The sequence below is a fragment of the Megalobrama amblycephala genome, linkage group LG6 (assembly GCF_018812025.1).
Source record: "Megalobrama amblycephala isolate DHTTF-2021 linkage group LG6, ASM1881202v1, whole genome shotgun sequence".
NCBI classification, from domain to species: domain Eukaryota; kingdom Metazoa; phylum Chordata; class Actinopteri; order Cypriniformes; family Xenocyprididae; genus Megalobrama; species Megalobrama amblycephala.
Genome location: NC_063049.1, coordinates 28,330,161 through 28,343,258, shown reverse-complemented (window position 1 = coordinate 28,343,258; position 13,098 = coordinate 28,330,161). Strand labels below are relative to the sequence as shown.

At 34.6% G+C, this 13,098-nt stretch overlaps 1 protein-coding gene and 1 long non-coding RNA gene across 6 annotated transcripts; one reads left to right on the top strand and one right to left on the bottom strand.

The window, feature by feature from the left end:
• Nucleotides 1-224: 224 nt before the first annotated feature.
• zgc:162396 (uncharacterized protein LOC555292 homolog) lies at nucleotides 225-4,227 on the bottom strand. Of its 2 annotated transcripts, none has more exons than XM_048193673.1 (7): nucleotides 3,969-4,227; nucleotides 2,734-2,894; nucleotides 2,085-2,245; nucleotides 1,656-1,869; nucleotides 1,345-1,445; nucleotides 924-1,061; nucleotides 225-707 (listed from the first exon to the last, which is right to left on the bottom strand). In XM_048193673.1, the coding sequence occupies exons 2-7, from the start codon at nucleotides 2,842-2,844 to the stop codon at nucleotides 617-619; spliced, it is 816 nt and encodes a 271-aa protein (XP_048049630.1). In that variant the 5' UTR covers nucleotides 2,845-2,894; nucleotides 3,969-4,227; the 3' UTR covers nucleotides 225-616. The 2 variants fall into 2 exon arrangements, with proteins under 2 accessions (XP_048049630.1, XP_048049629.1); XM_048193672.1 differs by having other exon boundaries at nucleotides 2,734-2,891.
• A 289-nt stretch (nucleotides 4,228-4,516) lies between these two features.
• On the top strand, nucleotides 4,517-11,274 carry LOC125270278. 4 transcript variants are annotated; one of them, XR_007185316.1, is made up of 8 exons: nucleotides 6,038-6,160; nucleotides 6,816-7,060; nucleotides 7,238-7,582; nucleotides 7,704-7,994; nucleotides 8,121-8,240; nucleotides 10,144-10,227; nucleotides 10,309-10,334; nucleotides 10,465-11,274. It is a non-coding gene; the product is annotated as an uncharacterized LOC125270278 (long non-coding RNA). The 4 variants fall into 4 exon arrangements; XR_007185318.1 differs by lacking the exon at nucleotides 6,038-6,160 and adding an exon at nucleotides 4,517-4,577 and having other exon boundaries at nucleotides 7,704-8,240; XR_007185317.1 differs by having other exon boundaries at nucleotides 6,816-7,050; nucleotides 7,704-8,240.
• The last annotated feature ends 1,824 nt before the right edge of the window (nucleotides 11,275-13,098 follow it).

The following is a 13,098-nucleotide window of genomic DNA, read 5'->3' as shown; positions in this document are numbered from 1 at the left end:
AGCATGGGGACAGGAGAGGTGTCAGTCAATACATGGGAAAACAAAGTAACCTGCATTACCAATTTTTTAAAAAAGAAAGTAACTATGATGTTTTGTTGTAAATTTAAAAGTAATGTGTTGCTTTACTCGTTACTTAAAGTAAACTGATTACGTAACTGATGTTACTTGTAATACGTCACCCTCAACACTGAGAACAGGCTCATGAAATAAAGAAAGGCTTAATGTATTGGTGTTAAGAAAGATTTATTTACGTTTTTACAAAACCTAGATGGAGTAAACATTTATGTGGCATCCAGGGAATGTTTACTGTTCATGTGAAAAACAAAAACAAACAACAAAAAAAAATATTTTTGTTATTTTAAACATTGTATTGATGTGTGCTTTTAGAGTAAATTATTTCAAAGTAACATCATAGCATCATAATACATAATGCAAATATTAGGTGATTTATATTTTCAGAATCTGTCATGTGAAATAAAAAAAATAGTGTTTGTAAGCTCACCGATTTGTTAACAACTTGATTAACAAAGTAGATTAAAACCTCTTTAGGAACTAGAGTAGCTAAACACCTAGGATGACAGTACAAAAGTGGTGGGTCATGTGACTGAGTCATGTGTCACTCAGGTTTACATGCAAGCACACAGTAGTACTCCATTATAAAGTCAACTTTGGCCTCTGTTGATGATACTTTCATCTCATCTAGAATACTGGAACAGAATAAGTGACAAGCAAATATTATACCACCAATATCACCAATATAAGGACAAAAATCATATGAGCATAATCTAATATTATGAAAAATGAATTAACATCGTTCCCTCAGCGATATAGTATAATTATAGTATAATTTTGTGTTTCAAACCAATGTTGCATAACAGTAAAAGTGAAGTGTTTAAATTTTGCAGAAAGAAGTAAATAATTACCGCGATGTTGTTTTCTCCAACAGCGCAGTTGCAGCATTTGGATCAGCTCTCAGACAGGCTTGGTACATGGAGAACGTCTGAATAAAACCAATTATGTCCTTGATGCTCAGCTGCAGCTTTACTGGAATTATTTCAATCCTTACAAAGACAAAACAGAATATTACAAGGGATCAGAAACCACAACTGCAACTGCAAAGATGGCATTATTCAAAACAAATTATGTAAAATATAATGTAATTTTAAATGTTAATGTTAATAAATGTTATTTTAAGTTATTATAATGTATACAACAAAATATAATGTTTTATTTTAAACACAAATGTAACTAGGCAGAAGAAAGTAAATGTGATAAGCAGATTTGTGTAGAGGCTCATTGACACAGAAGGTTAATTATTCATTACAGTACAGTGCTCTGGATTACCTCTCTTTATCTGGGAAGGGTATGGCTTCAAATAAGTCCTTTAGCTTACTGCTGGCCCCAGCTACCCTAGTGCTTGTGTAGGGCAGCAGAATTTGCTTTACCTTGCAGGATAAATTAATATCAGAGTGCAGTTATCACTATTCTGTGAGCACATTGCAACAGTTACATTTCAAATTTGATAAACATGCATTCAGTAAGCTAAAGCTTTGGTATTTGAATCAGAATTTGAGTCAGTTTGTTACATAATTTATTATGAATTACTTGCTCCATGTACTCAAATTCATATATACGGAGTTATAGTATATACTTACTTCCTCATATATGTTATTAAGTCGATCACCACAGGACTCATGGTGTATTTTCTCATTGCCTCCATAACCAAAGAAAGCCAGGCAGCCACGAGGCTTCAGGACACGTACAGCCTCCTTTAAGAAATGTTCAGTGTCAAACCAATGAGCTGCAGACGCAGCCGTCAGCAGATCCACCGAGCCCTCTGGGAATGGCAGCTCCTCTGCTGTGCCTACTCTGTCAATTAATGATAAACATGATGAGGCTAGACCACAGTAATCTGCTAGCATTGTATTGCACAATGCTGTGTCTCAGACCTAATTTCATTCTTTCAAGGTTATGCAAAGGTATAAAGGTGCATTGTTTCATATCTTTTGCATAATCAGAGTAAAGAAGAGGTGGAACAAGAATGATTTGTTTGTTAAAGAAGAGTAGAAACATGCTTTACTGACCTGTAGCTGAGGTTAGGGAACCCCTTCACTGCTCTCGCTTCCTCCACCTGAGATTCACTGACATCAATGCCCACCACCTGCTGAAAGTACGGTGTCAGCGAACGAGAGTTCTGCCCGGTTCCGCAGCCTAAATCCACGGCCAGCTGATGGGGCTTTCCTTTCTGTGAAGCATGTTTTTATCATTAAACATTATATGGGCGAACAGCTTTTTATGAGTAAATTAGTAAATATGTATAGATTATTTAACATCAGCTCCTTTACTGTCTGACTGTGGAGGTGCAATCTGTACTTAAAATACCACAGTTTTCTTCTCAAGAACCACAAGCATAACTGGCAGGAATTAGTATAGAATAAAAGACAGCAGATGAATTAAGTTTAACTATGGTTTATTGTACATGGTAAAATGATAACACTGCGTTTCAGTAGCCTACCATGATATATTATCACCTAAATTTATAATATATCATTACAGCCACATAATAGAATGTGCTAAAGAATAATTATTACTACTACAATATTATAGGCCTAATGTATTTTACTGATATTTTGGAGTTAGCAAACCGACATTCAGCTGTCGCGCACAGAATGGACAAACAGATTGTTGCGCTCATGACAAAACGTACAATAATATTACCATGACAGGACCAACCTTTTTGTCCAGATACTGGAGAATAAGCTCCTTCACCTCACCAGGTGGATCAAATCGATATTTTTGATATAGGGAGGCATGTTGTTTATCTTCAAACATTCTATCAGTCATCTTCACTGTGACTTCAGAGCAAATCTTCAGAGGAAATTTCTGCCCATCTGCTGAGAAGAGTTAATTATTACTGAACATTACAAACAAGAGGCGGGACAAACCAAACCAATAGTGACCATGATAAGGGTCTGAATAGAGTGGTGCAGTGATGACGTCAAAATCTGGAAGACTAATTCGCCACTGGTTCCCTAAAGATTTTCCTACTGGGTTTTATAATGGGGGGTTTCAATTTACGAATAAAATAAAGCCTCTGGTAAACATAACCTGACGATACTTTGGCTTCTTGTTCTACAACGTAAACTGCACACACTCACACCCCAAACTGTCTTATCTAGTTACTTATTAGAAACATACTTTTCAAAAATAAACATAACTACTTCAAAAATTCACATTTTCCATATGGGTGTAATTTACGTTGTAGAAAATAACCTCTAAGTGTTTTGAAGTTATGTTTACCACAGACATTATTTTACTCTGATCTGTGAAGGTGGTTGAATTCTGAGTAGCATATAGCATACTACCCCTACTACCTCTGCCATAAGTGTCATTTTAGTTAATAGATTTAATAGATTAATTTACACCAGGGGTGCCCAGTCCTGTTCCTGGAGATTTACCTTTCTGCAAAGTTCATCTCCAACCCTGATACAACACAACTGAACCATTTAATTAAGATCTTCATGGGCACTTGACAAATACAGACAGGTTGGAACAGGGCTGGATCTGTAGTAGGCAGAAATCCAGAAACTGGGCACCCTTGAGAGTTTGATGATTTTATTAATGTATCTAGGTGCGTAAGAGAGCAGCTAATATATATATATATATATATATATATATATATATATATATATATATATATATATATATATAGTAATAAACCTACATAAATTAAATAACAGACTGTATCTGACTATTGATTTTAAAAAGTAAAAAAGGGACTGTTTAAAATCGAAATTTACAACATATTTTCAATATTAATGTAGGCTACTATATGTAACAACATTTTTAATAACAAATAACATTTATATAACTTAATTTAATATCTTTCACGTTATACAGTGCGATGTTCATTCTGCACAGTCCACTCGCTTGGCTTGTCTCGTGCGTTTGTCTTCATGGTAACTCACAGAGACGGAGATGCGAGCTGTGTCTATCTTCCGCTGTCTTTTTCTGTGCGTGGTGATTAAATATCGCGCTACACACTCAAATCCATGTCTGCTGCCCGTTAACTCTGGTCTGACAAAAGAACTCGAGACTCGATTGGACTCATTTGATAAATAACACCGAGTAAATTGTAATAAGACCTTGCTGCAAAGACTATAGCAGTGTTATGGACGTCGCCATTGATATTTACTTTCTCCATCTCCAGTGTTTCATATTGAGATATCGCGAGAGTAGAAAAGGGCTTATTCGTTCGTGCACTAGGGCACCACTAAAATAGTAATAAACTTACTTCAATTTGGCTAAATTTATTTTAAACTGAGAAACGATTTAAATAGTTTTTTTTTTTTTTGACGTGAATTCTAAGACAAAATAGTATCTTTGTCCATAATAGAATGTGTATTATATAAATGATGTTCTCTCATTTGTTATTTTTTACTTTGTGTAAGTACTTCCAGTTGTACAGATGTGCTCCTTGAAAATTAGTTTACTAATACATCACCAGTAGAGGGCAGCAGTCAACTAGAAGACAGAAGCACACAAAGACACAAGTTGTGTGCAATAGTCATTCAATGGTAATTATGGCTAAAGTGTGATATTATCTAAGCATCAGGAATTAAAGAGTATAGGCATACTACCACACCTGAAAGACACAAATATAACTTTAAACTGAAATGTAAGCTTAACTGTGGACTTGTGAACAACCCTATACTTAAAGAAGTGTTACAACATTATCTAAAAAAGTATTATGTGCCATTTTTAATGATCCTGTTCTCCAGGGGCAGATCTAGAAAATTATTTATAGGGTGGCAAAGGGGTGGCATGAGGTCTATGAGGGATGGCAACACCAAAGCAAGCACCCATGCATAGTTTTTGGAGATTTATGGCCTGAGATACACAATTGTGTTCACAAATATTGCATTGCCACAAAATAATCATCTATAGCCTACAGTTTAAAATTAAAAATAAACAAACAAGATTTCAATATCCATCATGCCACCAAGTCAAGACAAAAACATCAACAAAAACATCAACACATTATTATTCTGAGCTTGTATCATTAAAGGAGATAAGCAGTTTTATTAATATTACATAAGCTACTTCGATGATATAAATCACGTTTTAGTGCAAGTTAAAGAGCAACAAAAACTTAACAGTTAAAAACAACAACAACAATCCTTTAACAGTGATGTGTGAACACCCTGTCAACCACATACTATAGCAACACCCTAGCAACTGCATATCAAGAGCCAAGCAACCACCCAGAATCTCCAAACAACACTTTAGCAAACACCCAGAACATCTATCTATTCTGGCCTAACTGACCAAACTATTTAAAACAAGACTTTAAATTGGCTTTATGACAAGCCAGCATAAATTTGTCTTTCAAACTTTTCAATCTAGTTATTGTTCTTCTTGATTGCTAAAACTCAATTCCTAACATAACAACATTTTCTCACACCTATAAACACAATCTCGAAACTATACATCAAACCTCAAACCTCCAGGTCAAAATAAAATGTTCTAGTCAAAAACATATTCTCTTCTGACAAAAAAAATATTTGCTATTCTCAAATGCACCACAATACAGTAGCATACTGTCAGTTACAGTACAGTAAAAAAAAAAGTTAATTCAGCATCCTTTGCACATTTGGACAAATTTCATTACAGTATACAGTACTATAGCAGTATATTGGTCTGACACAAGACTACTTCTCTAGTCATTTCTTAGTTCCACAAAAATACAGTATATTATGTATAGTCAAATTTCCCTCATCTATAGTACTTATACTGTGTACTGTAATTGTGTAAGTTTAAAACACTCGTAAATGATTCTTTCAGCTCTCTCTCAGATTTTGACTGGTGTGTCGTCAGTTTTGCTATATAATATTGTCATATTAAACATTTTGATAGGCCTAAATGTGTCTTTGTTAAGGTGACCAGATTTCTGAAATGGAAACCAGGGACATTTACTGTTTGAGTGGTCAAAATATCACCAAATTCCACCCCGGTAGAGCCGCCCCTGCTGTTCTCAGCAAAACCATTTCCTTCCCCTTTCAATTCCTATTTCTCTAAAATAAGACTGAACACAACAGCATGTATAATATCTTAATTTTTACTTTAATGTTGAGAAGTGGGTTTTGTTACCAATCTCAAGGTGAGTATTACAAACCTGAACCTAAATCGAATATATATATAAAATTGTTCATAATTTTCACTTTCTTTTATTTTTGAATGAGTTATTTCTGTCCAGAAACTTGTGAGTTTTGATTAACTGAACAGTATATGTTTCTAAACCTGTAATTTTATTTTTAACAGTACTCATGTGTTGACACATGTCTGTCTGTTCTTGCACCATGTTCTTTTTGTCACATGTCTTCCTTTGTTTAGTTTTCCCGTCTTTAGTTAGTTGTCATGGTTTCTTGACATGGTTGTCCTTGTTTCAGGTGTGTCTTGTTTATTATCTCATTAGTTCTTGTATTCTAACCAAGTATTCCTTGGTTTTGTTCACTCTTTGTCCTGTCACTGTTGTTTTTGGATGTGTTACCTGCCTTCTTATTTATTATTAAACCTTTGAGTTATTTTGGGAACCTTCTTCCTCCTTTGGTCACATACCATGACACATGTTTGTAACATGATTAAGTTTACATAAATCTAGCCAGGTAACTACAAAATGTATGATATTATTATTTAACATGTGAGAAATGATTATGCTTGTGACTATAATGATTGATTAACCCCATCCAAATCATAATTGTCATCTTTCCTAATTGTTATAGGGACTCACGTATTTGTTTTAATTTCTCTTAAAGTTCAGCGTGGCGTTGATGTGTCACTGCGATGTGAGGTCTCTTTCCTGTCTGAATCCTCAACATTGCAGTGGGAGAGAGACGGACAACAAACATCCAACACCACTCTACTGTACAACAACTCTACAACTCTGCCTACATCATCTTACACACCGTTGATGAAAACAATGAGGGGGAATATTACTGTAGATTGATGGAAAATGGAAGAGTAAAAACTGTTAGGAATTACTTGCTTAATGTAAGTTCAAGTAAGTAGGCCTATATATTTTTATTTTATAGTAAGAATAATAGTGCAGAAGTCATCACATTTTTTTTTTAAAGCTTTAGGCCTAAAGACAACGCTTTTCAGAGAAATGTTTAAAACTGAAATCTACTAACTGAGATGTATTCACTGAAATTCATCATGTTACCTATTGTCTTTTTAGATACATTTAATGGAAATGAAACAAATAATATAATTTACAGACAAAGCTCTAATAATAGTGACGTATCACTGATCTGCAAGTCTTCCAGGAAGTACGAGAGCTGGAAATGGACCTGGGAGCCGAGGCCTGATTCACAGATCATTGATCTGATAGCAGTTGAAAAAGGAAGAGAAATTCTAGTAAAAGGACCAATTAAACCAGGAAGACTTTCTTCAACCACTTACAATGATCAACTTTTTATCTTTCACATCTCACCTGTGAACTTTAATTATAGTGGGACATACAGGTGTATTACAAACGATCATGATATTCCCTACACAACCACAATGCTACACACCATCAGAGGTTTGCAAATATGAATCAGTCCATCAATAATAATAATAAATACATAGATTTTTCAGTTACATTTGATCATCAATACATTTGTTCAGTGCATTTAAAAAGTCATTGATGTTGTTGATTTCAGTCTCAGTGGAGCCCCCTGATGGTGTGTTGAGGAATCAGTCAGTGATTCTGACCTGTGAAGTTTCTGAAGTGACTGATTCAGTGATGCTGGTCTGGCTCAGGATGGAGGGGAACAGAGGCGTGCTGGAAAAACAGCAAATTATGACTGAAAACAAGTTACAGCTCACAGTGAATCTATCCAGCTATGAAACAGACCCGCTGCACTGACAGTGTGCAGTTTTTACTGAGAATAAACTCAGAGCTCTGGCCCCTATAACAATCAGTCTTTCCTCATCAACTACTAATACACCAAGTACATCAACAGAAACTCTAACAAATAATATTAATATACAGTATTTTTCACCTTAACTCGGAGTAAGATTGTATTGGTGTATTGGTCAGTGTTGGTGTAATTATCTGTCTCCACATGTTTGTGCAGAAGACATCATGACACAGGACAGTCATCTACAGATGGTGATCATCATGGTGTGTGTTGTCACTGGTGGTGTGCTGATTCTGCTGCTGGTAGTTCTAGTTTTTAAACATCAGCGAAAAACAGGTGAACTGATCTCAGAAACAGTAAAAGAAGATGCTCCAAAGAAAAATGAATGGGACAAATTGTGATGCTCAGTATGGCAGCCGAATGAAAGTGAATTAGTCCACTTTCAAAAAATTTTCCTGATAATTTACTCACCCCCATGTCATCCAAGATGTGCATGTCTTTCTTTCTTCAGTCAAAAAGAAATTAAGGTTTTTGATGAAAACATTCCAGGATTTTTCTCCTTATAGTGGACTTCAATGGCCTCCCAAACATAGATAGATAGATAGATAGATAGATAGATAGATAGATAGATAGATAGATAGATAGATAGATAGATAGATAGATAGATAGATAGATAGATAGATAGATAGATAGATAGATAGATAGATTCAGTAACAATAAATGAAATGCAAATAGCAAGCACAAAAACAAACAAAACAACATAGAAATAAGAAAGATGCACCTTTGTTTGAAACCTAGAGAAGTCAGGTGGTTCAACAAACAACACAACTGTATAGGATGCACCTCTTTCTTATGAGGAGGAATTAATTAGATTACTGAGAAGTGCACATGCAAAACCAAAATGGGCGTTTATCAATCAGTGGCCAATTTCCAACTACAATGGATGGTTTTTCAACCATTTTTCAACAGACTTGCTAAAATCATGAGGGCCCACCCCTAAACCAAGCCCCCAGTGGATTGGAGCAAACCGGGTAAAAGCCCATTGTGGTTTGAAAACACCCCACTGATTGAGAAACGCCCACTAGTGTTCTGCAGAAACGCATGTCTGCATGTGGTCATCAACTACAAATCAATGTCACTGTCTCCACAGTGTTGTCGGGTTTCATAAAAATTTCAATGTTGATCCTGAATCATTGAAATCTCAACCTAAATGATGGTTTGGATCAAAACTCAACATAGTATCAATGTCACCATGCTATCTGGGCATTCTCTTGATGAGGAGAAAAAAAAGAGAAAGTGATGAAACAAAAACAGATTTTTGAGAACTTTATGTAAGGAATAATTGATGACAGGCTGTTGGAGTCAATTATTCCTCTAATAATATGGTTACCACACATCAAGACCCCTTTTCGATGTTGTATTTCAAGATATTTGACAGGTTTTTGTCCTTAAAACACTTGTGTGTGGGACTAATTTCTTACACATCTCATCCCAAGCCTCCGTTGCTAATTCCAATTCAATTTCAGAACTGGTAACGAAGGCTTGAGCCTTGAATAATACCATTGATACAGTTATTAACTCAGTTGGGACATCTCTAACGGCAGTGTCTCTACTAATAGCAAAACTATAAGTTCATCTACCTCAAGAACTGCACATTATCTCGCTGGTAAATCATGTATCTTTTAAGTTTCTAAACTATTTTACTGATTAATTTATCAGAGCAGTGCTGACATGTCTGTATGAGTGTGTCCATACTATTACAGTACGTGTGTTCGTTTGAAAGAGAGCGCGATAGAATATTCACTTTCAGGACACAATAAAACACATTTTGTGATTCAAAAACCATGACAATAATTTGTCATTTTCATCTTTTGTTTGTTATATTTATTGGCTTGGTCTGTGTCGTTGTGGGTTTTGTTTCTTTTGCGGTTGTAGGCTGTAAGGACCTATTGAGAAAACTGAAAACTTTTGGCAATGTGGTCAAGACCTGCTAGAAATACTTCAGCAGTGCGTTTCCATGAAAATAATTGCACACCTTAGAACATTGGTCAGCCAATGAGATTTGAGCATTCAACAGCCCTGTAGTATAAGCCATTGTAAATAACTACGCGGCATGTTTAAACTTTAATTCATATCTTAAAATGTTTTGCATGTTTTATGTGTCTGTGTCCATTTTTATAATATGTTTTCATGATTGTAATGAGATTTGAAATGAAAGATATTCGTTTTGTTTCACTAGATGAAGGTCACGGCCCTGGATTAAAATCACAAGAAGATGAGGACATCCATTATGCTTCACTGACGGTAGCAGGATCTAGTCAGGGTGAGGCAGATGGAAGTTCACATTAACCTCTGTGTGTTCTTTATAGTGTGTTAAATCTATGACTTTGATTAATTTTTTCAGGAGCTGACAAACATGCGAGTTCAAAGGTCAGCTATAAAACCCCCTTTTTCATGAACATTTCAGAATGTAATTTTGATTTGCTGATGATGTGTTATATGTTTGTGATTTATGTACAGTAAGTACACTCTTTAAGCTTGTATATCTCAATATCTACAGGTGTTGGACAGGAATTCTACAGTCATCTACTCAGCTATTAAAGCACAGTGAACATTCACACTGGAAATTCTTGTATAAACTTTATTCCATTGATTTATTACTAAATGGATATGAAAACACCAAATTAATTTTGTTAATAATTGCTTTCTAGTCAGTGATTATTTTGGTATAGCCTATTTAAAATTACTTAAGTCTAATAATGAAGCATTTTCTATGTTCAAGTTATGCATATTGGGTATGCTCTCTCTGTAAGCAAAGGGTCTTAGGTTTCATTTGCATTGGGAAAACAAAAATCTAAAACCAACATTATCTCTGAGTGTCGATCAATATATTTGCATGCCAGATCAAAACCTCATTGTGGTTTCAGAACACACAACTGTGTTAAATATAGCACAGTACTTCCTGTTGTGGAAAACTGCAGCAAATGTTTCAACTAACCAAAAGTCAGAATGAAAAAATATTGAGTTGCAAGCAAAAGAACCCTGTTGTCACATAGGCATTGTCTGTGTTTGGTTCTTTCAGATTTATTTAGTTGTGTTTTGTCTCTGTATATTTGGTTGCTATGGTTTCTTATTGATTGATCAGTCTTGTGACTTGTTTTACCCCTCATTATCTTGTGTAATTGTGTATTTTGTTAATGCTGCAAATTTAACTACATTTCCCATAATGCACAGTGTTTAAAAAAAAAAAAATGGTTTTATGTCTGTGAATACTGAAGTGAGAAAAAGAGCAGTCATGCTTTGTCGTAATTACCAGCCTGAGCTATTATATTCTTAAAATAATAATAATAATAATATAATTATATTCCTCTGTTTGGCTCAGTTCGTGGTTTGTTCTCATCAGTTCATACTCAAAAAAATGATACGTTGGATTTACTTAACTTTTTTTTATGTCAACAGGTTTCATGTAACTGGGTTATGTTGCATTTAATTAACATTACTTATTTCAGTAAACTAAAGTTTATTACATAAGGTTGATTCAATGCCATTTAGTTGAATCAGGATAACATTCTTAATTTGTCCAAAACTACTAAGTTCAATTATCCTGAAATTAATATCAAACTAAAATTAAAAAATAATTCAGTTTAATTGATTAGTTTATTTAGTGAATGCATTCAAGATCAATTTTTACAGCTTTTACAAACGTTATCTAAGATTAAATGCTTTAACAAAACTTTACTTTGTAAAGACTTTTATTGTTAGGCATTAGTCAGAAGATGGTTTTGTTACATCCATGTCATGCCCAAAGTAGTTGTTTATATTATTATTAAAGTTTAATTCATGTTAGCAGGTCCTCAACCCAAGCACATGCTCTACACTTCACTACAATGGTAACCCCAAAACCGTTAACATAACAGAAACTTTTAAATACCAACATAAAAGAACAGTAACCATTAAAAAGACACTCAATTTTCTCATCTTGCTAAAAACTGCTTAAAATAATACATTATTTCAACATTTACTCTCTCAGTTCAGCCCCTTTGCAAAGCGTGATGGGAAGTAAAAGTCCTGTTTGATTAACTCCAGGTTGGGTTACTTGATTGAAACATGTTATTTCAATATGAAAACATCAAGTTAGGTCAAAGAGTAACCATTTCAAGTCAACTTAACATGTTGTGACACTAACAAAGTTTGTGGGTTTTGCCTGCATGGCAAGGTTTGTTATTTCTGTAATGAACCCTTTTCACATTTCTCAGAAGTGGTTTATCATAACTGGGTAATCTTCAATAGTGGTGAACAGCAAATTAAATTTTTGTATTCCCATTTGCTCCATTAGCAAAAGTAAAAATCCATGATAACGTTTCCACAACTTTATAAAAGAGGGGAAAAAATATAGGGCTGGTTTCACAGACAGGGCTTAGATTAAGCCAGGATTAGGCTTTAGTTCAATTAGGACATTTAAGTAGCTTTAATAAAAATGCTTTAGAAAAAAAACTATAAAAAAATGTTTTTTTACAAGATCTAATATAAGTCTAAGGTGTCCCCTGAATGTGTCTGTGAAGTTTCAGCTCAAAATACCCCATTGATTTTTTTTAAATTAATTTTTTTAACTGCCTATTTTGGGGCATCATTAACTATGCACCGATACAGGGCTGCTGGCCCTTTAAATCTTGTGCTCCCTGCCCATCGAGCTCACGACTCTATAATACAGTGCATTTACAAAGTTCACACAGCAAATATAACCCTCAAATGGATCTTTACAAGATGTCCATCATGTATGCTGCATGCATGCTTCGGGTCATGTGAGTATAGTATTTATTTGGATGTTTACTTCTGATTCTGAATGAGTTTGATAGTGCTCCATGGCTAGAGCTAACATTACACACTGTTGGAGAGATTTATAAAGAATGAAGTTGTGTTTATGAATTATACAGACTGCAAGTGTTTAATAATGAAAATAGCGACGGCTCTTGTCTCTGTGAATACAGTAATAAACTATGGTAACTTTAACCAAGAGTAGCCTACATTAGCAACATGCTAATGAAACATTTAGAAAGACAATTTACAAATATCACTAAAAATATCATGTAATCATGGATCATGTCAGTTATTATTGCTCCATCTGCCATTTTTCGCTGTTGTTCTTGCTTGCTTACCTAGTCTGATGATTCGGCTGTGCACAGATCAAGACGTT